The 24,416-nt window shown below is 62.9% G+C and overlaps 1 protein-coding gene across 15 annotated transcripts; it reads right to left on the bottom strand.

Annotated features, from left to right (window-relative positions):
• Window positions 1–212: 212 nt before the first annotated feature.
• On the bottom strand, window positions 213–23,594 carry PHRF1 (PHD and ring finger domains 1). 15 transcript variants are annotated; one of them, XM_081536155.1, is made up of 18 exons: window positions 23,479–23,594; window positions 19,411–19,526; window positions 19,002–19,100; window positions 15,760–15,974; window positions 14,782–14,865; window positions 13,271–13,389; window positions 10,738–10,835; window positions 10,290–10,465; window positions 9,710–9,836; window positions 6,957–7,084; window positions 6,353–6,534; window positions 5,882–6,001; window positions 5,228–5,382; window positions 2,078–4,585; window positions 1,728–1,948; window positions 1,274–1,543; window positions 1,065–1,193; window positions 213–539 (listed from the first exon to the last, which is right to left on the bottom strand). In XM_081536155.1, the coding sequence occupies exons 2-18, from the start codon at window positions 19,502–19,504 to the stop codon at window positions 396–398; spliced, it is 4,869 nt and encodes a 1,622-aa protein (XP_081392281.1). In that variant the 5' UTR covers window positions 19,505–19,526; window positions 23,479–23,594; the 3' UTR covers window positions 213–395. The 15 variants fall into 15 exon arrangements, with proteins under 15 accessions (XP_081392281.1, XP_081392283.1, XP_081392285.1 ...); XM_081536157.1 differs by having other exon boundaries at window positions 1,274–1,537; XM_081536159.1 differs by having other exon boundaries at window positions 1,728–1,885.
• Window positions 23,595–24,416: the final 822 nt, after the last annotated feature.

The raw sequence follows: 24,416 nt of genomic DNA, 5'->3' as shown, positions 1-24,416 counted from the left end.
CTGTGAACAGGGGCTCCATCTACTGTGCCCAAGGCCTGTTTCTGGCCAGTGGGAACTGCCAACAGGGTGCCACCCGGGAGGTGGGGGAGCCAAGTATAAATTTGAGCAACTATCGGTGCAACACAAGGGAGTAGAAGGCTGACGATGGGAGAAGTGCCCCGCCCCGGGCCCACCCTTTCTCACCACCTTTCAAGTACTGAGCCAATCAGACATTTCTAAAGAGAATCCATTTTTGATAAATTAGAACACAACAGGAACAGTGTGTATCTATAATATACATATAAAAAAGTCCAGTTTTAAACTATGAGCAAGACAGGTGCACAGACCACGTGTGATCACAGGAACCCTGAAAACGGGAGGGCGGGGCATGCCCCACGTTCTGCTCCGGCCGCCCCTCAGCCCTCGGCGCCCTGGGCGGGCGGCTCCTCGCCGGCCTCGGCCCGCCGGTGCCTGCGCATGTGCCTGTACTTGTCCACATAGGCCTTCACCAGGTTGCCCACCTTCACGGGGTTGATCTCCCCGCTCTTGCTGTGGCAGATCTGGGGGAGGGGGAAACAGTGACCCAGACATCCCTCTGCGCCCCACACGGTCATGGATCACGGAGACCAGGCCCTGGGGACCCTGTGAGGGGCGACGAGCAGCCTGACGTGCGTCTGTCTGCTCTGCCCACTTCACAGGGCGGCTGACGGCCCTCCTGAGGCGATCTGGCATGTCGGCCTCTCGGGGTCTCATTTTCCTAGCCCCGAGTGGGGTGAAACATAGTGTTGCTCAACCTCTTTAACAACCGCTCACAAACAGCAGCCTTGACACCCCAAACACCTAAGCGGCCGCTACAGCGAGGGGGTGTAAAGGCCAGGGCCCACAGGCCCCGCCCACCCCCCAGCCCAGGGCCCACAGGCCCCGCCCACCCCCCAGCCCAGGGCCCACAGGCCCCGCCCACCCCAGCCCAGGGCCCACAGGCCCCGCCCACCCCAGCCCAGGGCCCACAGGCCCCGCCCACCTCCCAGCCCAGGGCCCACAGGCCCCGCCCACCTCCCAGCCCAGGGGCCACAGGCCCCGCCCACCTTCTGCACCGCCTTGCGCAGGATATCCTTATACTCGTCCTTGGTCACCTCCCTCTTCTGGTAGAAGGGCTTGATGGCCAGCTTCACCTCCTCCACGGCCCGCTCCTGCACGTGCAGCTTCTTCATGTACTGGGGTGAGGACACGGGTGAGGGATCGGCGCTAGGCGACTGGCCCGCGCCTGAACCTGGAGGAGGAGCTGGGGTCTCACCTCCTCATTCTTGGCCTTCTCTGAGGCTAGCCTGGGGGGAGCCGTCCTCTCCTCAGAGTTGTTGGCAGCAGTGGTGGTGGCAGCGTGGCCAGCTGGCTCTGAGGCTGCAGTCAGGATGGTGGACACTGGGCCCAGGCTCTGGGCTGTCCCGCAGCCCGGGAGGGGCAGGCTCCCCTGGAGGAGGAACTGGACCGCAGGCTGGCTGATGGGTGCATATGGCGGGACACCGGATGGCAGGGCTGGGCCGGGGGGCAGGCTCGGGCTCTGTACCTGGGCGAGAGCACAGCCTGCTCGGCCTCCGCACACTCACTACCCCACCCCCCACCCCCCACTTCTGAATCCAAAGAGCCCAGGCAGCAAACGGCTGGTGCGTGCAGCCCTCAGCCCCAACCCAACCCAGCCCAGCCCGTGTGGCCTGGGTGCAAGGCCATATCCCTCCAGCCCAGGGGCCCACCTGAGAGGGGTCAGTGGGAGGGAAGCCAGGCTCTGGAAGCGCATAAGCAGGGGCAGCCAGCTCAGAGAAGGGTGCCTGCTGGAACCCAGCCACGGGGCCCACGTCGTCAGATTCCCAGACTCCTTCCCCGGGCTTCTGTGGCCTGTGAAGTGGTGTCCCTGGGGGCCAACATACAGGGGTGGGTGTTCTGGGGTCCTCCAGGCCACAAGGCTGCTTCCTGGCTGGAAAATTCCAGAAAAGCATCCTGGAGCAAAGACCCCAGGGAAGGTGCGGCCATCCCACCCCATGACCCAGGCAGGCTGGGAGTCACCCAAGGATCACTCCCCGCTCACCCCCAAGTGCCTACTCACACAGGCCTCTGTCATTGGCAGGGGCCCCGCACTCTGCCTCCTGGAGGTTCCAGGTGACCCTCTTCACCAACGCCTTAGCCCGCAGCAGGGGGCTCTGAGAGGGGCCTTCCTCCTTCCCCACAGGCGCCCCACCTGGGGCCTGAGCTCCCAGGGCACAGGGCACTGTGGCAGCCTGGTCTGCGTCCTGCTGGAGCGACTGTTTCTCCTGGGGGCCCTCGGTTCCGGGTGAGGGCTGTGCCACATCTTCACCGTGGATCCGAGACACCTCCCTCCGGATGACAGCCATGGCCAGGCTAGTGTCATGCTGCGGGCCAGCTGGGGGCACAGTGGGCTTGGGCAGGAGGTCACGCTCCGGGGAGGAGTCTGTGCTCTCCGGGGAGGGCGGGGAGCTCATGTCATCAAGCTGCATGAAGATGGTGTCACAGGAAAAGTCCTCAAAGAGGTGGCCCGCCTCCACAGAGTCGCCGTAGTCCACGTCCTCCGCTGGACACTCGGCCAGCACCTCCGGGACTGGGGCGGTCTTGTCGACTTCGAGCCCTTCTGGCAAGCCGTCTGCTCCCGCTGAGGATGGAGGCCTAGCCGGGGGCTCCCTGTCTGGCCTGGGCTCCCCCTGGGGAGGAGGTGCTGGAGAAGCCTCTTTTGGGGCCAACTTCCGCTCAGGGGAGTGGGGTCGGGGCCGCGGGTGCTTCTCCCGAGACCGAGGCCGCCGGTGTGCCCGGGGCCGGTGTTCCGGGCTGGGGGACCTGGACCTTCGCCGCCGCCTCTCGCGGGAGCCACGCCGGTCTCGGGGCCGCCCCCTCCTCTCCCTGGGGTGCCTGGGGGGCGAGCATTCCCTCCCTCGAGACCGGGACCCTGACCGCCGCCTCTTCTTCCTGCGGCCCTCGCGGTGCTCATGGGACGAGCTCCCAGGACTCCCAGAGCGGGAGCGGGACCTCCGCCGGCCCCGGCCCCAGGACCCTCTGCCCCGCTCCCTGCTCTTGTCCTTCGCCTTCTTCCGCTTGGCGCGCTCGTGGCTGCTGGAGCGGTCGCTGGAGGACCTGCGCCCCCGGGCCTTTGGCCGGTGTCTCTTGGGCTGGTCCTCTCCCACTGGTGGCGAGGCAGACCTCGAACTCCGGTCTCCTGAGCGGGAGGAGCGGGAGCCCGAGCGGCCGGCCCGGTGCTCCCTGGTGGCCGCCCTCGGCTGCAGGCCTTGCTTCCGGCCGCGGGAGCTGGACCTGGAGCGGGACCGGGACCGGGACCGCGTAGGGGAGCGCAGCTCCACGACCCTGTGGGTGGTCGCAGGCGGGGCATCAGGGCTGGGCGGTGTGTCGGGCTCCACCACAGTCACGCAGGTCACCGTCCGGCCCTCGGAGCCAAAGAAGGAGCTGCGGGGTGGCAGGTCCTCATCGCCCCAGGACTCTGGAGGGGACGGCCGCTGTGCCTGTGTGGAGGGCGCCTCGTCCCGGAGCTCAGACTGACTGGAGGGCCCCTCAGGGGGCTCCGGCTCCTTCCCCGCACTGGTCTGCACCGTGTAGGAGGTGACACAGCGCACGGGAGGCAGTGCTGGGGCCTTGGGGCTGTCGACAGAGATGGTCCGCGTGATCTCTGAGGGCAGGAGGCCCAGACGCTCGGGACTGCTGTTGGCGGAGCTGGAGTCGGAGCCCGTGGGGTTGAAGGGATCATAGATCTCACTCTTGAGCTGCTTTGTCTTCCTGACAGAGAAGAGGGGTGAGGGGCTCGCTCTCCTCTGCACCTTGCTGTCCACCGGCCGGAACGTGTTACAGAAGCCAGGGCTGAGCAGTCTGCCGGAGTGGGCCGTGTTCCCAGGAATGTTGATCCTGAAACTCTCAAAGGTGGAGCCAACACCCTTCCCCCGGGAAGGCCCCAGCGGGCCAGGGGGCTGGGGGCCCCCCCCCGAGTGCGTGCTGGGCTCCTGCGCGCCCCGGTTGCTGGGTGCACCCTCCACCCGGGCCCCACAGCCAGGCTGTCCAGGGCCCTCCCTGCCCGTCAGCCGGCTGATGCAGGAGCTGGGGAGCTCAACCCCCTGCCTGCTGGTGGGGACCTCGTCCACCCGGCTGTCATCTCTCCTGATCTTTGGTATCCTGGGGAGCTCGGAGATGTCTGTCCGCCTGGGAGCTGGTCTTGGGGCCTGGCCTGGCACTGAGCTCTTGGAGAGCGAGTCAGAGCTACCGTGTGAGACCTTCAACGCCGCAGACCCGAGAGGCAGAGAGTGCTTGCTGTCACCGTTAAACCCGTGGTCCTCAGTCTGTTTTATAACAGGTCTGCTATCACTGGACAAGGTCTGAGACTGGCCCAACCGAGGGGTCACTGAGGAGTCCGGCTTCACCGCTGCCCCTGACGTGAATGCAGGGACCCGGGGTGGGGTGGGGGGCGCCGGGGCCGTGTTCAGGGCGGCCCTGCCCGGGCAGCTGGGCCCTGAGCTCTGTGGCCTGCTTCCTGACTGACGCCCACCGGCGCCTTCTGCCCCTCTGGAGGGACCAGCTGAGTTCTGCTGAGAAGAAACGGGCACTGAAAGACAAAAGGCCGGGAGCCATCAGTCCCCCCCACCCGGCTCCCGTGAGACGATCTCCCTGCAGCACGCCCTCCCAGCGCAGTGTGGTTTCCATTCCTGCTCGGCACTGCGGTGTGGAGGGCAGGGCCAGCGGGGAGCGGGAGGGTGCGGGGGCGGGGCCGCGGGGAGTGGCAGGGCGTGGGGGTGGGGGCCCCAGGCTCTTTGTGCTGCGGTCCATGTCCCCTCCTGCTTCCTGCACTATCTTTATGCTATTTGTGGATACAAAGGGCCTGAGCTCTGACAGACCCTTGAAAAGGGGGCAGCACCCCAGGTTACCACTGACTGCATCTGTGCAGCCTGGCCTGCCCTCCATGGCCAGACCCACCCCAGCCCTGAAAGCCGCCGGGGCCCAGATCTGAGCTGGTTCCTGGGGCTGTGAGAACAGACAAGTATCTGTGCTGTGGCGAGGAGGGCCTGTGGGCCGCGTGCGTTATCAGCAAGTGACGGGAAGGCATCTTCAGCCTTCAGCACCCTCACTCGCTGCTCGGGAGTAAACCCTAGGGCCGCTGGGGCAGCCACACGCAGACCGCCTCCAGGACGCGTGGCCCTAACCCTGGGCATGCAGAGGGGCGGCAGGGGCCATGGGCACAGTGGCTCACCCGCCCTCCTGGCGCTGAGGGAGCCGTCGCGGTGGATGACAATGTCGGCCCCGTTCATCATCAGAAGGCTCTGGCCAGACAGGATGCTCCCCAGAAGGTCAGGGCTGGGCTCTGTGTCCACTTCCGGCTGGGGGGCCGTGGCAGGAGCACTCCCCCTGCAAGCAGACCAGGCAGGCCCTGCTGTCACGGCCCCCCAGCCCTGGCGCCCCACGTGCAGGCAGGGACCCCGAGAGAAGGAACGAGACCCACCCCCCCAGCAGCTCCCACTAAAGGATGACAGGGTGTAGGGGTGGACGCGTGCGAGGCCCTTGGCCCTAGCTCCAACGACAGGCAGGAGCTCACGAGCAATGCTGACTGGCTGGGCTGGTTGACTCCATCAGACAGCAGAGAAGGTTGGATCCTTGCCCAGCCCCCGCCCTGAGGCAGAGATGGGTGTGCTGAGGTGCCCTGTCCCTGCACCCCATCCTTGTCCCTATGCCCCATGCCCCTGGCTTGGGACTGGCCACAGCACTTCCTCACCCACGAGCCAGGGGAGAGACCACAAGAGATCTCAGGGTGCTGGGTGGCAGAGCACCCACCTGCCGTGGAGTCCACTGTCCTCACAGGCCTGGGGCCCCACCTGCACCCCCTCCCATTCTGCCCCCCAGGACACACCTGGAGAGCCCCATGGAGACGGGTCTGGCCACAGGCTGGTGTGAGCGCAGGGCTGAGTGGGACAGAGCCCTCCTCTTGGCGCTCAGAGGGGAAGCGGGGCTTGCAGACGCCTCTTCACTGCTGGAGAAGAACACAGGCCAAAGGGCAGGTGACCCTGCACGTCCAAGCCCAGGGAGCCTCCCACCCACCCCCAACAGCAAGCAGCCCCTTGGCAGGCCCTGTGACTCAACAAGGAACCTGGGCCCTGCACGGTGACCTTGTGTCAGCAGCTGCCCCAGCCTCAGGGTCAGGAGGGGTGGGGGCAGACACACCGAGGGAGCACACAGCTCTTTTCGTTCACCATCCAACGGGGTCTGAGAGCTGCTCAGAGCAAGGAGCTTCACAAACACAAACCCTGAGGGAACCAGGCCCCATGGGAGGCGGCGTGTCCATCGGCCTGAGCAGAAGAGAGCCCAGCTCCTCTGCACCCACCTGTCGAAGGGGTCCAGCTCATAGGGGTCTCCAAACAGGGAGAGGGAGGCTGCCCCGATGTCGGCACGCATCAGCCCCAGAGACGGGTCTGCAGGCTTGTACACGGAGGGAGTGCAGGCTCCATGGGCCGGCCTGCAGAGGCCCAGCGTCCGCGCGATGCGCGAACGCGCCGTGGCTTCATTCTGAACCCAGGGTCAGAGGGAGAAACGACAGGGCTGAGGTCCACGGCCTCCAGAAATGCCATTTCAACTAGGAACCCACAGCACCAAACGGGGCAGAGGGCCAGCCGCCCCAGAGCCTGAGGGGCGCATGCATGCATCACACAAGGACCCCGCCGCGGCCTTACTCCACCCAGCTCACACCTGGGGACAAGCGCCCGACAGGTGGGGCCCTGGCCCCACGGGCACCCATGGCTCCAGGAGCCTCTCCCCGGTGCTCTCAGCACACCTTGCGTCAGCCCTGTCTTCAGTCCACGCTGCAGAAATGTGCGTCTTTATCGGTGAATCTCCAAGTAATCACAGAGCCGCTCCTTCCATGCCTCCCACTGTCCCCACACTGCACACAGGCCTGAGAGCTCGCTCAGTGAGACCCCGTCCCAGGCTACCTTTATCTTCTGCGCTTTCCGCCTCTTCACACGGCCCGGGCGTTTCTTCAACCTTGTCCCTGAGCTCCGGCTCTTTGCAGACGATCTGGATGGGGCTTTCTTTCTTCCTGACGCTTTCTTCCGTCTTCCTGCCAAGAGCACGTTGACAGCACTCGCTTCGCTGTGTGCCCCACCCCGTGGTCCCCACAAGACTCAGCCAACCAACAGCTGTCCACCCCGCCTGGGGGCACTGCTCCCTTACTCCTTGTTACGGGGTCTCTACAGGCTTCCCCACAGGGGGCGGGGGGACGCAGCACACAGCGAGGACAGGGCCAGTCTGAGCCTACTCTGACCTCCAGACCTGATCGTCAGAACCAGCAGGGAGGTGTGTCACACCACTACAGAGCAACATTAAATCAGAAGACGCGAGCCCTAACGATTAAGAGTGAAGGAACCCAGGCCTCCAGCTCTGGATCCGCTCAGTGGTCTCACCCTGAGGAGTGCTCCCAGAGGCTGGGAAACAGAGGGCTTCACGGTACGTTTCCAGCAAACATATCCCGAGGATGACCCTGCACAACCAGCAGCCACCTGGGCGCTCTGGGCGACGGCAGGAGCCCGGGCAGCCACAGGGGGCCCCGAGACCGCACTGCTCCCGCAGCCCTGGAGCACTCAGGAACCTCAGCCCAGAAGTGGGTTCCAAGGAAGACAGAGATCCACCCTCGTTGACTGTGCGGTGGAAGCGTGTACACTGACTCTGGGTCCCTGAGCCCATGACGAAGCTGAGAGCCCTACGCGATCTCCACTGGAGGAAGGCACCACAGCTCAGGAGCAAGAACTACTCAACACAGGAGCAGGCTGGGTGCCAGTGAGCCCGCGCTGTCCATGGAAACCACACTCTGCGACGCAGCCCGTCAGGAGGGAGCCGCTTCGTTGTCTCCTCAGGGACTTGCAGATCTGAGCCTGACAGAACTCCACCCACACCTGAACCAGCCTCGGGCCTCCAGCCCACCAGGGACGCGCTGGGACAGGAGACCTGCTCGCTCCACCCCGTCAAGAAGACAGAGACACTCGACAGGCAGCCCCAGCGCAGCACAGAGCTCTGGTCCTAGGTTCATATAAACTACTTTAAAATTCTATCACATTTGTGACACAAGTAGAACTTTCGATGCTGACAGGCTGTCATGAGGCTGTGGAATTACTACTTATCTCCTCAGGTGTAACAACGGCCTCGGGGTTAAGTCAGAGGAAACACTCCCTCTCCTCCAGAAGCATACTGCAAGACACTTACAGGTGAAATGAGGACGTGCTTCAAAGTAATGCAGAAGGAGGGGGCACAAGGCTACACTGGCCAGGGGTGGCCAGGCCCCGGGGAGAGGGCGACGGGCCTCTGCCTGGGCCCCTCAGCCTCCACAGCTGTGACCACACCAGCAGAGACATGGCAGCCCAAGGCAAGCCCACCTCTCCCAGTGCTGCAGACAAAGGGCGAGCTGCTGGGACTGAGGTCCTGGATGTGAGAGGGCAGATTCAGGTGGAAGAGAGGCGAAGCGGAATCCTCATCTGAGCCTGCAGCTCAGGGATCAGCGTGACCTCTGGGTGCAGAGAACCACGACTGCCCACCGGCCACCCTCAGATCTCGTCTCTACACCCAGCTTGTCCTCTGAGGAGGCCGGGGAGTGCAGGAAGATGGGCCCGCACGCTCCAGGACACGACCGCGAGCCAGGACGGGAGGATGAGCCGGGGCAAGAACGCGGCGCAGCCACAGGTGCACCCTGGGAGCAGGGGTGGCCCGCCTCCCACACGGCCCCTCCCGCGCGGAGCCAGAGCAGCGGACACACCCACCCACGGGAAGGGGTCCTCACAGCAGCTTCACCACAGAACAAGCCAGACGCCCAGCACAGGCAGAGGGACAAGCCACGGCATGTCCCTCACCAAGAAACAGGAGAGAACCTGAGACACCCGCCACAGGGAACCCTAGGGCACCGCTGGGCGACAAACCGGAACACACACGCCAGCCCTCCCGAGCGGGAACCAAGGACGCAGAGAGCACTGGCAGCAGGACGGCAGCTGCCCAGAGGGGCCGCCGGGGGCCGGGCGCGGCGGCGAGGCTCGCGGGCCTCACTGGGAACCACGCGCCCGCAGTGGATGCACGTGTCACGGCAAGTATGTCTCAACAACACTGATTTTTAAAAGACCACAGATTGTAACCCACTCAAGGAAACAGGAATCCATGTCTTCTGATTCAAACAAGGAGTCAAGCAGGAGGGCCAGCTCCTCTACGGAGCAGAATTCTGACCAGCGAATACAGACAGAGCACGGAGCAGGAGCCGCCAAGGACGCTGACCTTCGGTGAAAGCTTCTCCCTGGGAGAGACAAACCGAACTTCCTGGGACAAAGTTACCAAGACTGACACAGAAAAGGCCCAGAAAACGTGAGCAGCACTGCAACTGAACAGATGCTGAATTACTTCAACTGTCCCCACCCAGAAAAGCCAGGCACAGGGCTGCACCGGCAGGCTGCCCTATCTAAAGAAAACAGCGCAAACCTTCCACAAGGTCCCTGGGAGCTCTTCCTGACCCACTCGGGGAGGCTGGGTCACTCTGATGCATACTCAGGGGTGCTGCCACACCAACAGCCCCCCAACAGGGCATTCAGAGGGACTCACCAGACCCAAACCCCAGGCCTGCAGAGCCTTGGACGCACTGGTCTGGCTGCCCGTGGAAACCAGGCTACGCAAGGGCAGTGACCTCAGGGAGCCGGAGCTGGGACACACCTACCTCCTTTCCTCCTGCGGCGGGCAGGGGCTCGCGGCCCGGGGCGCTGGTACACGGCTGTGCTGAGCCCAGCAGCCACGGCTTCAATGGTCTCATCCAGCAGAGAAGACATGAGGTACCTGGGGACACGCTGCACAGCACAGGACGGCACGGTCAGGGGCCAGAGTCACCTCAGACCTCTCGAGGGAGCCTGCGGACCCCGAGCCCCAGAAGCTGCAGCGACAGACATCAGGCAGGCTGCAGGGCTCCCAAGGGCCCATGGGGAGCGGGGTCTGGCGAGGCCTCCGAGGGCCCATGGGGAGCGGGGTCTGGGGAGGCCTCCTGAGGAGCAGGTCGGACACAAAGGCAGGAGGAGGGGCGCTCCTGGGCCTTGAGGAGAGCAGACTGCCGGCCTCAGCGGTGGGGTCCGGGGCCCAAGTCCGCCACGAAGTCTCTCAGCCCCTCTGGGTTCAGCGCTATGGCCCCCGCAGGTGACGGCACTGCCCAGCACCCCCAGGGCCGGCTCCCCGCCACTGCCACAGCCTCAGGTCCCCTTGGCGTCTCTCCCTGCACACAGCTAGCGCGGAGGGCCACAGGCGCCCACCTGGAACCTCCTGGCCGTGGAGATCCGGTTCCGGTTCACCGTCGCTCGGACCCTCTCGCTCTGCCGCGTCCTGGCGATGGCCCGGGTCCTCCCCATGCGGGGCCGAAGCCGGCTGGTGGTGGGCACCACATCAGCCAAGAGCAGGGAGACCTCCTCCTCACTCACGGGACCCGTGTCTTGGAAGAAAACACCCTGGGCTGACGAGCACTCTGCCACGCCCTGGCCCTGGCATGGGGACTTGGGAATGGAAGGCAGGGGGCATCTGCCTGGCGCCTGGGCCCTCAGAACCCCTCATCGACCAACCCCATGTCCAACATACCCTCCCGCCCCCGTGTCGGAGTCCAACTGAAAGCCACCCCTGCCAGACAGCCCAATGCCATTTCCCTGGGCCGAGGTGTCCGCCCCCATGGGAAGGGTTTGGGCTGCCCGAGAGCAGGCAGCACGTTACCAGCGGCAGAAGCGGCCCCGGGGGCAGCGCATTCCGGACAGAACCACTCGTCCACTGGCACCTCCAGGAGAGGGGGGTCCAAGCACTCCATGTGATACCTGGGGGACGAGAGGGTGTCTGAGCCTCACGACGGCGCCCCCCACGTGGCGCTGTGCCCTTGTACCCCCCCATCCACGCTGGAGCCCTAACCCTGCAACGCGACTGCATCTGGAGATGGACCTGCAAGAGCGGTGAAGTGAGGTCACCAGGGCGCAGTCCAGGCCCCAGGACGGGCGTCTGAGAGCAGAGAGGGGATACAGCGCCCCCCCCGACAGCAGCACTGGGGCTCCGCCTGGGCTGACTCAGATGCCCCCTCCCGAGGATGCAGGGCAGGCGGCTGTGTTTGTCCGCTCCCTCCCTAGGCATCCTGGGCAGCCGGACCTCCACCACAGGCCTCGGGGCATCTCCACCCCGTGAAAGGACCCCAACAGCCGCTCAACTCTCCGCGGGTCACGTACTGTCTGGAGCCAAGAGACTGGCAGCTGGATGCTGGCAGCTGTACGGGTGGTGCCCACCATTCCTGGGAGGTGGTCTCCAAGAACACGGTCATTAGGAGGTCCTTTCCCGCCCACTACCATGGAGGTGGCCCTGCACCCCCCAGCCCTGATGAGGAGCTACACCAGCACCAATCCTGCCCGGCGACATCGGCCCCACAGTGGTTCCAAATGTGTCCTCGGGGAGCAGTCGGGGAGGAGCCACGAGCGCCAGCACCCTGAGGACCCCAGACGGCGCCAAGGCGGCAGGAACCAGCGCCGGCTCCACGCTGCTCACCCGACCCCCAGGCTGGACCTCACCCAAGCACCCAGTGCACAGATGCACAGGCCGACCCCCGGGGAGCATCCAGAACCCAAACCAGGTTTCCGCCTGAGAAATCCCCAATGCAGTCAGTCTCAAGAACAACATCCAACACCGAGCAGCGGTGTCTGATGGAAACGGCTCCAAAATCGAGCGCGGTTCAACTGTGTTCTCACTACCGCACCCCAGGATCTTGGAGCAGAGGCTGGCGGGCCCCCCCCCCCCGGCCAGCCTGCACCCACAGATCCCTCCACGGAGAAGACAGCTGCAGGCTCAAGCCCGGGAGACCCCCGTGGCCGCTCCTCAAGGAGGCCTGCAATGCTCACAGGTGTACAGAACGACCCCCTCCCATGGCGACGGCACAGCCCTGGCATGGAGAGGTCCCCGCTCACGAATAAGTACCGTAAAGTCAGACACAAATAGGGGGAATCCCCGTGGTTCAGTGGCCGTTTCACTGCCAGGGCCTGGATTCAGTCCCTGGTTGGGTAACTAAGATTCCACAAGCCCCACGGTATAGCCCCTACCCGCCCAGAGAGATAAAAGCGTAAAGGAAAATCGAGGCTTGGCAAAGGAACAGCTATGCGGGGCTCCCCAGGGCCCCCGCATCCGCGAGACTGCCAGAAGACACACAGGCTGGTTTCAGGCTCAGGGAAGCCAATGGCAAGGCTGGAAACCATGGCTATGGCAGGACCAGCCCCTCCTTTCCCAGCGTGCGGCCCCCTAGGCAGCGTCCCGCGGTCCCACCCCCTTCCTGCACAGCCACACGCACGGGGGAAGAGGACGCGGTCTGCTCCATGTCCCACGGTCACGGTCCGTGTCGGCGAGATCCGGGGGCGGGACACCAGGGCCCCGCTTCTGCCCTCCAGACAGATCCAGAGTGACAACAGGCTAAACGTGACTCCCCAGACACAGCCGCGCTCTGGGACTGCCGTGGGGCAGGCACACTGCGGTCAGACCTCCGGGACTGTCCCAGGACATGGACACAGCTGACAGCCGTGAGGAAGAAGGGAGGTGTGAGCCCCGAGGGGGATTGGGAGGCAGGCGGAGATGCGGTCAGGCCCTGAGAGAGGGACCTGCTGTCTCGGGGCAGGGAGATGGCAGGAAGCGGGCCCTGGCGGGTGGCCCAGGCAGCGTCTCGCCGCCCCACGGGCACCGGTTCTCCAGGGCCCACGCTGCTCCAGGGCGAGGAGCGTGCCTGACGAGAAGCAGGAGACCCCACCGCGTGGGGGGACGACAACAGGCTGCCGCAGACACAGGGCGGCTGGAAGCCCCTCCCACCAGCCTGCCCTGCCGGGGAGGCTCCCCATGGCCTGGCCTTGCAAGATGGGCGGGTTCCGCTCGTGAACACCCCAGCCCAGCAGGCCTACTCCCCGTTTCCCGCGTCTGCCCTCCACCCTGAGGTGTAAGGTGCACCTCTGCGAGCAGTCTCAGGAGATGGCTGGGAACGGGGAGGGTGCAGACGGCAATCAGAGGAGCAGCCGCAGGGAGGGGTAGAGGGGATGGAGCACAGGAGCTGGGGCCAGGCCGGCGGGCACACCAGCAGACTCGGGGTTCAGATGACCTGTGGGGGCTCACAGCGCCGAGCACAGCTGGGCAGGCCTGTGGGTGTCAAGCGCGGAGCAGCAGCCCACAGGCTTCCCTCTAGCACATCAGGGGCCCCAAATCGGAGCCAGACCCGACGGGACGGGGAGGGGCTCACCCAGCGTCACAGCCATCACAGAGCAGCAGGCGGTCCTCGCGGTCGCTCCGGCCACACACCTCACAGAAGGTCGGGTCCTCGTCCTCGTTCTCCCCAAGGTGGGCACTCTCCACTGGAATCTGGGGAGAAGACAGAGCGCTGAGCACACAGCCAGCAGGGGCCAAGCCCCAGAGCCATCTGTATCATTTTAAATCGATTCAGAGCAGGTTCGTTTGCACGGCTTTGGCGGGCCCAGGGGCTCTGAAGTAACACACACGTGGCGCTTGTAACCTTTTCTAACTGTTTCAGGACGGTGAGCCCTGAGAAAGAAACAACTCAACAGCGAACAAGGTGTGCGCTGCAGAAGGACCCCAGTGCAGAGTGACAACGAGCCAGCCAGGCTCGCGGGCGGCGCTGCAGAGCGGGGAGGAGCGCGGGGAAGCGGCGGGCAGATGCCGACACGGGCCTCTAGCAGGTGCTGCCCCTCAATGGTCACTGCTGCTCCCCACGGTGCTGCCAGCACGCACCATCTGTGGGGGGCGGGCCGCCTTGGTCTCCCACCCCAAGTCCCACCCGAGGAGCAGAGTCTGCTCCCCCCTCCCCACCGCGCTCCCCACCTTCGTTCCCGTACCAGGAGGGCACTCAGGGCCTCCCCACCCCTCCCGGCTCTCTGCCGGATCCACCTCTCCCTTCCCGCAGCGGACAGCTCAGGGCCCGTCCTCACTCACAGGGACTCAAGCAAACAGAGCTGGCCCGCAGGGAAACTGCCAGCGCTGCCGGGGCCTCTGGGCAGAGCAGCAGAGTGCGGGCGGGCACAGGAGGTCATTCCTGGCAGGACGGGGGCCGCAGGTGCCCACAGACTCAGGGGAAATCTGCATGCCCCGAGCGGAGTCCCCACAGTAAAAACAAAACACACATCTCCAGCTGCAACCAACCCACTGAAAAGATGTGCGGCCAGTCTGTTCAACTCCTCCTCTCTGGCAGCACCCCGAGGCTTGCAAGGACCTCCCCGCCCAGGGACTGAACCAGGGCCGTGACAGTGAAAGCAGGGAGTCTTAACCCCAGGGAACTCCTTCTCTGAGACTCTCTAACACTGCTCCCCAACTAAAGGAGACCTGGGGAGGCCCCAAACAGCAAGGAAGACACCTGTCCTCAGCGATCCTGGTCCTGCCGTGTGCCTTCAGAAGTCTGGTCCCGAGAGAGCTGGCCACCTCTCCCAAGTAGGGGGTCCACCCAGACCCCCCCCACTGTGGCTGCCATGGCTCAGGAAGGAAGAGGCTCGGGGACGCATTAGAGGCACGTGGGAGTGGAGGGGAGGGAATCAGAAACGGCCCTGACGCAGAGCCCACACTAGCCAGGCACACGGCACCACCTCTAGCACGGGCTTCAAGTCCATGGCTGCAAATGGCATTTCAGTGGATTTCTAAAATGCGTGCAACCAATACTTCAGGAGAGCAAACCGCCTTTGGAAGGCAGGTTTTCCCATGAGACGGGGACCAATGTAATACACATAAGGGGGCACCTACACTTACCTTCTTCAAGGTTTTACCACCAAATTGAGCTCGAATACAAATACATTTAAATATAGTTCGATCAACTGGACAGGAATTGGCATTCTGTAAAAAAATAAAAACTGTATTATAATTTTGAACAATCACTGTCACTGTTAATACCACCTCAAAACAATTTCTCTTAAAAGTCAAGAGCTCCTTTCACTAAAGAAGTCCAATCATTTTCAGCGCCTGTGTACGCCAGGCCCTGTGTGAGGTCTGAGAACACAGCAGTGAGGAACAGACAGAAGTCACCCTCTTGTGGTACAGAGCAGCTCTCCTGGTGAGCCGACACACGAACCATCAGTGCCCAGAGAACAGGAGGGCGCGGGGCGGGCAGGAGCGCTGGGGGCAGCGCAGCACTCAAGTCTCTGCTGCCGCCACCGTTGCCCTCGCTGTGGAAGGGCAGGTGCGGCGCGGCCAGACCTGCCCCCTCTCCAGGGCCCACGGCCGTGACAGAAGGGAGGGGGAAGAAGCAGGCAAAGCCGACGTCGTGAAGAATGGCACGGGCATGGAGCAGCGGCCACTCGTCCCTGGACTCACACCTCTTTGAGTTTTTCCACACAGTTCAGAGGCGGGGGCAGGCAGTGCTTCCAAAGCTCACCCTGCAGCACCCACGGCCCCTGTGCACTACTGCTGCGCTCACAAGTCAGGCCCGCATCTGTGAGCTGACCCCTCAGCACACGCCTACCAGCCCGCTCGGCCGTGCAGGCTGCCCTGGCTCATCCAGGGTTTCTGGCCCATAAACCCCCTCTCCTGGTTCTGTGCTCCCGAGAGTGAGCTTCACCAGCCACCCAAGGGCCCAGAGGGCGGACAAAGCAGGGACCAGGCTCGGACGCCACCTGGGACTCCAACCCCCGCCATCGAGCAGAGACCCAGATCCACGAGGGCCGGCCAGGGGCCGGTCACCCACACGCAGCCCAGCCCGCAGGGAGAAGAGCCCGAAGAAACGCCGCGCACCTTGGACCACTCCACGATGCAATCGAGGCAGAAGTAGTGGGCACAGTTCTCGGGCGTCCCCACAGCCTGGTCCCTGAAAGCATTGAGACAGATCGGGCAGCTCTCAGAGTCGTCATCAGAATTAAACGCACCGCTGGCTTCCAGCGTTCCCTGAGTATCCGCCGCTGCTGCTAACGTGTCCACGTCGTCACCATCTTCCTCAGAGTCCTCGGAACCTTAAGAGGCAAGGTTACAAGTCTGTGAACTGGAGCACAAGAGGCACGAGGCCCCAGCTGCACTTGGAGCCGAATCGGAACCCCTGTGGGAGGCAGGCAGCCCCCAGGGGTCGGCGGACCTCTGGGCGCAGCGCAGCGGCCTCTGGAGGACACCTCGCCCCACCAGCACCTTCTCAAGACTGTCAGTGAGCTGCCACCTTCGGGGAAGGCCTCTCCTCCAGGTCCCTCCTTTTTCTTTCCTCCGGGATCAGAGACCACAAATTCCTAACCAGGCAAGCTGGAAACCACAGCCCTGATCAACCTCTGAAAGGTTCCGAGGCTGTTCAGCTCAACACAGCCGAGTCAGTATGTGCTTCAGTTTTCTCTCCCCACTAAACTCCAGTAAATAAAGATCCAAGTCACAGTGACGCAAGAAGCGGACTAGAGGCGCGGTGGGCAGGGTCCTCACATGCCCGAGGCCCTGCTGACGTAACCACATGCACTCTGGAAGAGCACCTTTCTCTGGCTGCTTGTACAACCCAAGAGAACCAGGAGCTGATGTACCCTGTCCACCAAGGGGTGGCCTCCAGCACCTGAGCGAGGAGGAGCAGCGGGTCCCACCCGGCCAGAGACAGGACGAGAGCCCCACCCTGGGGGGGCCTGAAACCCGGCAACAAGCCGGACCTTGGGGGAAGACCCTGAGCCTAGGTGGGAACAGTGCCTCTGTGACCCTTGATGTCAACTGAGCAAGACCTGAGCAGAGGACTGGCCGTTGGTATCTGGACTACAGACCACACCGAGACACCAAGCGTGCCATTCTCAGCTGCCGTGTTTGTGACAATCTGTTACAAAACAGAGAACTAAGCTGAGGTCCACAAAATTCTGGAGAGTGATTTGGCTCAAATTCGTGACTGGCCAAGGCCGAGGGCACAGCAACAGGTGGAGCACCAGAGAAGCGGGTGCTCTGGTTCTTCCTCCAGAATTCCAGAAGATCAGGAGCTGAGGGGAAGGCCGAGAACTGGCATCTGAGGCCACCAGACCCTGTGGTGCCCCCACCCCCAGAGGATACCCTGGGAGTCCCTAAGGGGCAGCGGCCACCAACAGTGAGGTGCCAAGGCCCTGAGCCAGCCACCTTCCCACCTCATCCGGGGTCTGCAAGACCAGGTCCCAGACAGACGAGGGCCCAGGAGGACGAAGGTGCAGACACGGGTACCAGCCCAGAGTGGCAGCTGGAGGCACGCCTGCGAACCCGAGCAAGGTGAGGGCAAGGGTCCCGTGAGCAGGGCAGGACCACACGGGGACGAGCTGAGAGCGAGCTGTGGGGAGGGGCCATGCTGAGCAGACCAGGAGGGCGCGTGCGCACCACCTGGAGAGCTGGTAAGGCAGCAGGTCAGAGTCCTAAGTTCTCCTCTTTCATCATACGACTTGAACAGACAATGTTCCTACAGCTGAAAACTGAGCAAACAGCAACACAAGCAAGTGACTTTCAGGAATCAACACTACGGCAAGAAAAGCAACAAGATGAGTACAAAGAGCTGCATGTGAGGGGGCTCGGCCGATACGAGGCTGCGAGGATGCAGGTCACTTCTCTGAAGGCAGGCTCTCCGAGCCGTCTAGGTTCTCATCAGCCAGAGATCCCCTCCTGCCCCGCCTGTTTCACAGACTGGCACTGGAGAATGCGGGGTGTCCAGTGGCGGATCAGTGCCCCTCAGCTACAGCTGTGGCCTCCAGGTACCTGCCCTCCACCAGCACCTCCTCATCACCCGCAGGACTCTGGGTACTCAGCTCTGTGCCATCTGTCCCCCCAGCACTCTCCCCACCCCACATCCACCACTGCCCAGCTAACCCTCCTGCCCTCCTGTCCTTCTGGAAGCTTCTCGCCAACCCAAAACCAAAGAGCCTGAGCCCATCCCCTTCTTGTGATGTCCCCTAAACATACCCTTAGCATCTATCACCCTGACCTAACTGCTTCTTCACGCACTGTCTGTCCCTGGACAGTGAGCTCCTGCCCGTCTTCCAGCCCCCTGCACCTAGCCCCTGACCACTGGCATCCTCTGACCTCTGCTCCAGGGCCGAACTGACAAGGACCTCATGTCCTCTGCCGCCAAGGCCCAAGTCCATCTGCAGAAACAAGTGGAACAGCCCCATTGTGACCTGCAGATTCAGCCCAGAACCGCCTGTGCCTGCAGAGAAGTCAAAGCCTAACTCTGGGATAATGTGTCACCAACGCACACAGGGTTGCAAACTCACAATGCTCCTTCGTAAGCACTGTCCCAAACATAATGGGTTATCTCTCTGGCACATTCTAATGCTCATATCCAAGGGGCTCCAAGGACTGTGATAGACCAAGCAGATGCCTCAACATCCACGCAGGTCCCAACAGAGGTGTTGCAAGGGAAGCAGTGGTGAGTCAAGCTCCCAAAGCCCAGTGCCACACGGGGAGGGGCTGGGCGGGACAGCCTGGGGACCCCACAGGCCATGCGCCAGCCAGGGCGGCCGGGAAGGCCAGGGAAGGCGGTGCAGCTGGCGCACGGCCCTCGGGGCAGGATGTGCGTGCAGCAAAGCTCCCTGTTCCTGAGTTCGGAGGTGCAGACTGAGAGTCTCGTCAGTTGCTCCACGCCTCTGCCGGCTCTCTTAGGAGTTTATCACAGAGCGCGAGGACCAGGGCTCAGGCTCCCCTTCCCTGTAACAGGGCTCCGGGCCCACTCTGCCCGCAGGTCCGTCCAGCTGCGCGCTCCCTGGAAACGCCCTTCATGTTGCTCCCTGTTCTCAGGCACTTTAGCCTCCTGCTGCCACCAGATAAGAGACCTATCCACTGTGTCATCAGCCCAACCACATCAACACGAGCCAGCTACCCAGCTGAAGACAAAACCCACCGCAGGGGACTGCCAGAGAAGGCCACTGTGTCAGGCAATGTCACCCTGACAGTTCACAGCCTCAGCTGGCCAGTGTGGTGAAGATGGCAAGCTCCCCAAGGCTGTTTTATAAACAGCAATCCCCGTGGTGGCGCAAGGAGACACGGGGCCGCGAGAACGTCCGCGCTCTCACCAGATCCGTCCTCCAGGCCCCCGTCCACGTCCTCCTCATCGCTGTGCTCGCTGCCCGAGTCGTCCTCGGAGGCGCCGCTGTGGGCGTCACTGCTTCCTTCTAGAGCCACAGGGAAAAACACAGGCCCGAGGGGCAGGGTCACCGCTGAGGCAGCACAGAGCAAGGCTGCAGAGAAGACGCACAGGGTGTGCAGGGGACACCTGCCAGCAGGGCTCCTGGCAGCGCCCTGCCCCGGGTTAGGGCAGCGAGGGTGAGGTGGGCAGGGTGGAGGCTGTGGCTACATTTAAGAGCACGTTTGTGTTGACTACATCAAAAATAAAGACCAAACAACGTGCCACTTGTGCACTTTAAGAGCAAAGCACAAAGGCTCACTCCCCGCTCTGGGCGGAGGGGCGGGAGGGTGGCTCACCAGCATCGCTGGCCAGGGCAGCAGGACGGAGTCTTGGGTGGCCATCGGGCCCTGGGCTTCGGTCCACAAGCTCGTCCAGGCTGTCGTCATCCATCGCTGGGCATGGGAGTTCAGTTCTGAAAGAAAGCAGGGTCGAGTAAGTCCCCTGTCGCAGGCTTTGCATTAAGCTCCCCACCAAGAGAGAGCGACAATCACTACACATCACCCTCCTGGTGACACGTGTCCACCCGCAGCACAGGAGACAGAACCAGCTCAGAACTGTGCATGAACACACAAACGACTGGCTCCTGTCTGCAGAGCCACACTCACAGCCAGATGCCAACTTATACCAAGCATGACGCAGCCTCAGGCCGGCCGTGTTCTTGTTCAGGCACCTGGCACACCTCAGCACTCCCCGAGTGCCCGAGGCCAGGCTTGAGGGAAACGGCGCATCACAAGCTGAGGCAGAGCAGGGCTTTCAGTGAGGGGTGGGTGCCAGAAGGTCTAGGTGCCAAGCTGGCCCTCTGCCCACACTCCCGTGGCATGTCCCCCTCAGCCACGGCTAGCCAGCTCAGCTCCGCACACCTGCCTCCCACTAGAGGCCACGGGCACCAGCTGGGGCTCCTGTGACCTGGCCCCGGCCCCTCCACGGAACACGGCCAAGTTGCCTGCCTACCCGGGAGCAGCACGGGGCCGTGGGGAGCAGGGGTCGGGCTGCCATGTCCACTTGCTCCTGGGCTCCTGGTCAGCAACTAGGGGTGCCGAGCCTGCCTGCTCTTCAAGGCCACTGCCAGGGTAACGTAGAAGACCGAGACCGATGAGCTCACAGACGTATAGGGACGCAAGCACCCTCCTGCACCTGGGCGTCTGACTTTGGTCTCCAAACAAGGATTCCTTTCCCATCAGTGCTACTCACTTCCCAGGTGACTCTGAAAGGAGACCCCTCCCTGTGGCACAGTGCATTTCTGAGTCCAGTCTGCACATCTAAGGAGCAAGACCGGAGGAATGAGGTCTTGCTTGTACTTTTGACCTTGTGCGAGTGAACCGTCCCTGAGGGTGTCTGTGGTCTCCTTGGAGGGTTACATTTTCTGAAGTTTGCCCTGGTACTTTCCTGGGTGTGAACACTGACCCCCCCCCATAGGCTGAGTGTCCCCGGTGCAGGACCCATGCCACACACAGTCGGGCAGGGTAGGTACGGAAGCAGGTGTCCTAGGATGGCGCTGTGGAGTCTGGTCACAGGTATAGCCTGAGGCTTATAGGTCCTCTTAGCTGCAGTGGCCCTGCCACCATCGTGCGCGTGGGAAGGGTGTCATGCTCCTGGACGGACAGCGGCCCAAGAACCGGGGCAGGAGGTGAGGCGGACTGCAGCATGCCAAGCAGCCAGGAGAGCCTCTCACTCCCAGATCCCACATGCAGGCTTCTCTCCCATGGGTCACACGCCGCATGCTTCACATACATCCACTAGCAACCAGGGCAGGAGCTATTGCCACCACCACTGTACAAATGCTCCCCAAGAACGGTCCTGATGGGGCTGAGGCCAGGGTCACAACCAGGGTGCCTCACGTCCAAGACAGAGCCCCAGACTCTGGAACGATGTCTTCTAAAATAGTGAGGCCATGTTAATTTCACTAAATTGCCACGTGCCAAATGGTGCACCTACCTGGAAATAGTCAACTGAAATTAGGAACCCCCTTAAAGTCACCGCCTTTTTTCTACCTAGTACCCTGAGGTTGAGAAAAATCAGTCAGTCCTGCTCAACTAAGGGTCTGCACTCCCCTGCGTGGTGAGTCAGCAGCACAGCAGGGACCTTCGCTGTCCTCCACCCAGGCCCCGACCACAACCCCTGCTAGAGGCGCCCCGACTACCGGATGAGACAGGGCCGCTGTCCACCCAGGAGCACACCCTTCCCGCGCGCACGATGGTGGCAGGGCCACTGCAGCTAAGAGGACCTATAAGCCTCAGGCTGTGCCTGTGACCAGACTCCACAGCGCCATCCTAGGACACCTGCTTCCGTACCTACCCTGCCCGACTGCGTGCGGCATGGGTCCTGCGCCGGGGACACTCAGTCTATGGGGGGGGGGGGGTCAGTGTTCACACCCAGGAAAGTACCAGGGCAAACTTCAGAAAATGTAACCCTCCAAGGAGACCACAGACACCCTCAGGGACGGTTCACTCGCACAAGGTCAAAAGTACAAGCTAACCCCTGGCTTCTCCCTCAGTAACTGAGACCAAGGCCTGCCTGTTGGGGCAGCGGCAGCGCCTGGCTCAGAGAGCTGTCAGAAGAGGTCAGTGTGGCCCCGATGGGGTCTGGCCCACGGGGACTTGCCGGGGAAACCAGCTCTGGAGTGAGGCTGACTCCGTCTCCCTGCACATATGGGGTTCAGTCCCTCAAGCCCTGTGCTCCGCCATCGTAGCCGGGGAGGAGACTTTCCAAAGGCCACCCAACACCCCTCTCCCTTCCCTGCATTGTCGGTCACACATAGTACCTTCTGGCAGCACCCAGGGAGAAGAGCCCAGAGTCTCTGAAGGTACTTCCTAGACCAAGCAGCTGTGCAAACACTAAATAAAAGACGAACATTAGGGACCCGTGGCACACTGTTTCTCTGTGAGGAACGCTACACTGAAAACACTGCAGGAATGTGACCCCGGCTCAGGACCTACTGGCCCCAGTGGCAGCCCCAGGTCAGATGTGCCTGCCCAGATCCACTATCCCCACCTCTGCTTGCACGTTCCAGACCAATGTCCAGGAAGCTTTTTCTGCAGAGACACCACGGCCCCTCCCAGCTGCTGGCCACCTTGGGCAGTGCCAGCAGTGCTCTATGGCTTTCCTGCTCAGTCTCCAGACTTGGGGGAAGCAGGGGAAAATTTAAACAAAAAGTAGTATTTCCCTCTATTTTCAAATCCAGAGACTGAAAGCACCTTTTATCCCAACTAAGGAACCAAAAGGCTTTCCGGTGTAGTCATTGGCAGCTGTGCCATGACCAGAACCTGGGTGCCCATCCCCAGGCCCTGAGCAAGGGTGCTAGGTCCAATGGCTCAGGTCCAATGGGCTTGAATCTCATTTTTCATTCATCGTCTGCCAGAGCGGCTACAAGACCTTGAAACTGTAAGCTGCAATACCAGTCCGCCCCCCCCAAAACAAACAAACAAACTAGAGTCCAGTAAGGTCTTGGCAGGGTTGAGAGAGACACCAAGAGTCCATTACAGGGGGCTGCTGGGAGAACCAAAGCCAGGCTGGCCCTGTCAGGGCCCTGCCACCAGCCTGGTGCAAAAGAAGAACCGGCTATTGTCATTCTGACTCAACATTCTTTCCCTAAGGAAAAACACCAATGGTTCAGGGAGAGGGAAGGCGTGCTAAAGCCCAACTCAAACCTCACTTCAGCCTCAGGTTCTGTCCAAGTGACCAATGGCCAAACCGTGGCTCACCAAGTGACTACTATTCTGTTGTTGCGGAAGCAAGAGCATATACACGCCCAAAGTTGACAACGATGTAACACAATCCTTGTTACAAAGAAAAAAGAGAAAAAAAACACGGGCCAGGAATCAGGGCTTAGGTTAACAACCGGTCCTGGCTCGGCATTCAGCAGCTGTGTAACGTTGGCAAGTTACTTAACATCTCGGGACTCCAATCTACTTATCTGTAAAAACAGGAAGGCCAATACCTACTCCTGAGAGACTGCTATGAAGACTACGTGAGTTAAGGAACGGGAGACCATCCCAACAACCACACGGGCCTGTCGACACACAGGCGAAACCAATAAAAGCAAAGAAGACGAGGAGCTGGCGACGAGTTCGCAAAGGGTCACACTCCGCTCTCGGAGCCGGGAGGGAGAAAGCACAGGGGACGGGTGCCACAGGACGAGGCGGAGAGCTCCTCGCCGCCCGGGAGCCCGCCTGCAGGCCCCGGGCCGCCCGGCCTCTGCGCGAGGCCTCCAGAGCCCGCAGGAGGCCGCCGCCGCCCGTCAGCCCGGGGCCTGAGCAGCGCAGGCCTCGCACCGCCGGGCAGGCCTCAGACAAAGCGCGAGGCGCCCGGGGCGGCCCTTCGGCCAGGGCGCTACTGAAACCCGGGACGCCGCGGCCCGCACGTACCCGGAACCGTGCGCCGCGCCGGCCGCTCCCCGGCACTCGCCGCCGCTGCCGAAGCCACCGCCACAGCAAGAGGCACAACTAGGCCCGGCCGCCACCGCCGCCGTCGCCGCCGCCGCGCGCTCCTTGACCCGGAAGTACATGGAGCCGGCTTCCGGGGCTCTCCCGCCCCGCCTGTTGGTGGGTACCATTGGGATGAGGGAGGGGAGGAAACGTCTGAGGTAGAGAAGGGCTCCACTACCTGAGCTCAGGTATCTCGAGGCCTTGTGAACACTGTTAAATGCATTTTTGTCGTCCAGAAAGACCAGTTTATTGGAAGAACTTGGAGAATCTAAGCCCATGCCTGTGGCTGTTCCGAGAGGTACTCCCCCGTCTGGAAGGTGGTACAGTCCGATCCTCGCTCACCGCCCAGGGCTAATGGGAGCGGACGCCCGGCACACCTAGGGCCCCGCCCCCAGCCGGGCCCCGCCCCGCGCGGGGGCTCCGCCCCCGCGCGCTCCCCCCACCCTACCCCGTCTCTCAGACCCCGAGAGCGCCCGCCGAGGAGAGCTCGTCCGGCTCAGCCTGGCGGCGCTCCCGGCCGAACGGCTTTGCGCAGTCCGTTCACGCCACCGAACACTTGCGGACCCTGTGCGCGGGCTCCGCCAGGTGCTGGGCGAGGACGAGCCCCCAGCCCAGAGTCCCGCCGGCGCCGCGCTGAGTGAACAGTGAACCCTGGGGATGGTGCGCCGCTCGGTGTGCGAGAAACGGATTCGTGCTCTGACAGAAGAGCCGAGTCCCGGACTCGGGAGCCAGGACTCGCCGGTGGTAGTTAGTGGGTGAGGCGGGACCTGGCCGAGAGGTGCTGGCGGGAGGGGCAGCGGTGGGGAAAGCGCGGGAAGCTGCCAGGACCCCAGAAGCGGGGAGCCCCACCGGCTGGGTGGGGGACAGACTGGCTTCTA

The sequence above is a fragment of the Giraffa tippelskirchi genome, chromosome 10, assembly GCF_054371585.1.
Source record: "Giraffa tippelskirchi isolate mGirTip1 chromosome 10, T2T-mGirTip1v1.2.pri, whole genome shotgun sequence".
Lineage (NCBI taxonomy): Eukaryota > Metazoa > Chordata > Mammalia > Artiodactyla > Giraffidae > Giraffa > Giraffa tippelskirchi.
The sequence above is the reverse complement of the archived record's forward strand: the minus strand, read 5'-3'. Positions and strand labels throughout refer to the sequence as shown.

Coding starts and splice junctions, on each gene's coding strand:
- PHRF1 (XM_081536155.1), bottom strand. CDS start 19,504: ATGGATGACGACAGCCTGGACGAGCTTGTGGACCGAAGCCCAGGGCCC. Junction 4,586..5,227: donor CCTCAGCGCCAGGAGGGCGG/GTGAGCCACTGT, acceptor TTTGTCTTTCAG/TGCCCGTTTCTTCTCAGCAG. Junction 1,194..1,273: donor AGAAGGCCAAGAATGAGGAG/GTGAGACCCCAG, acceptor TCCTCACCCCAG/TACATGAAGAAGCTGCACGT.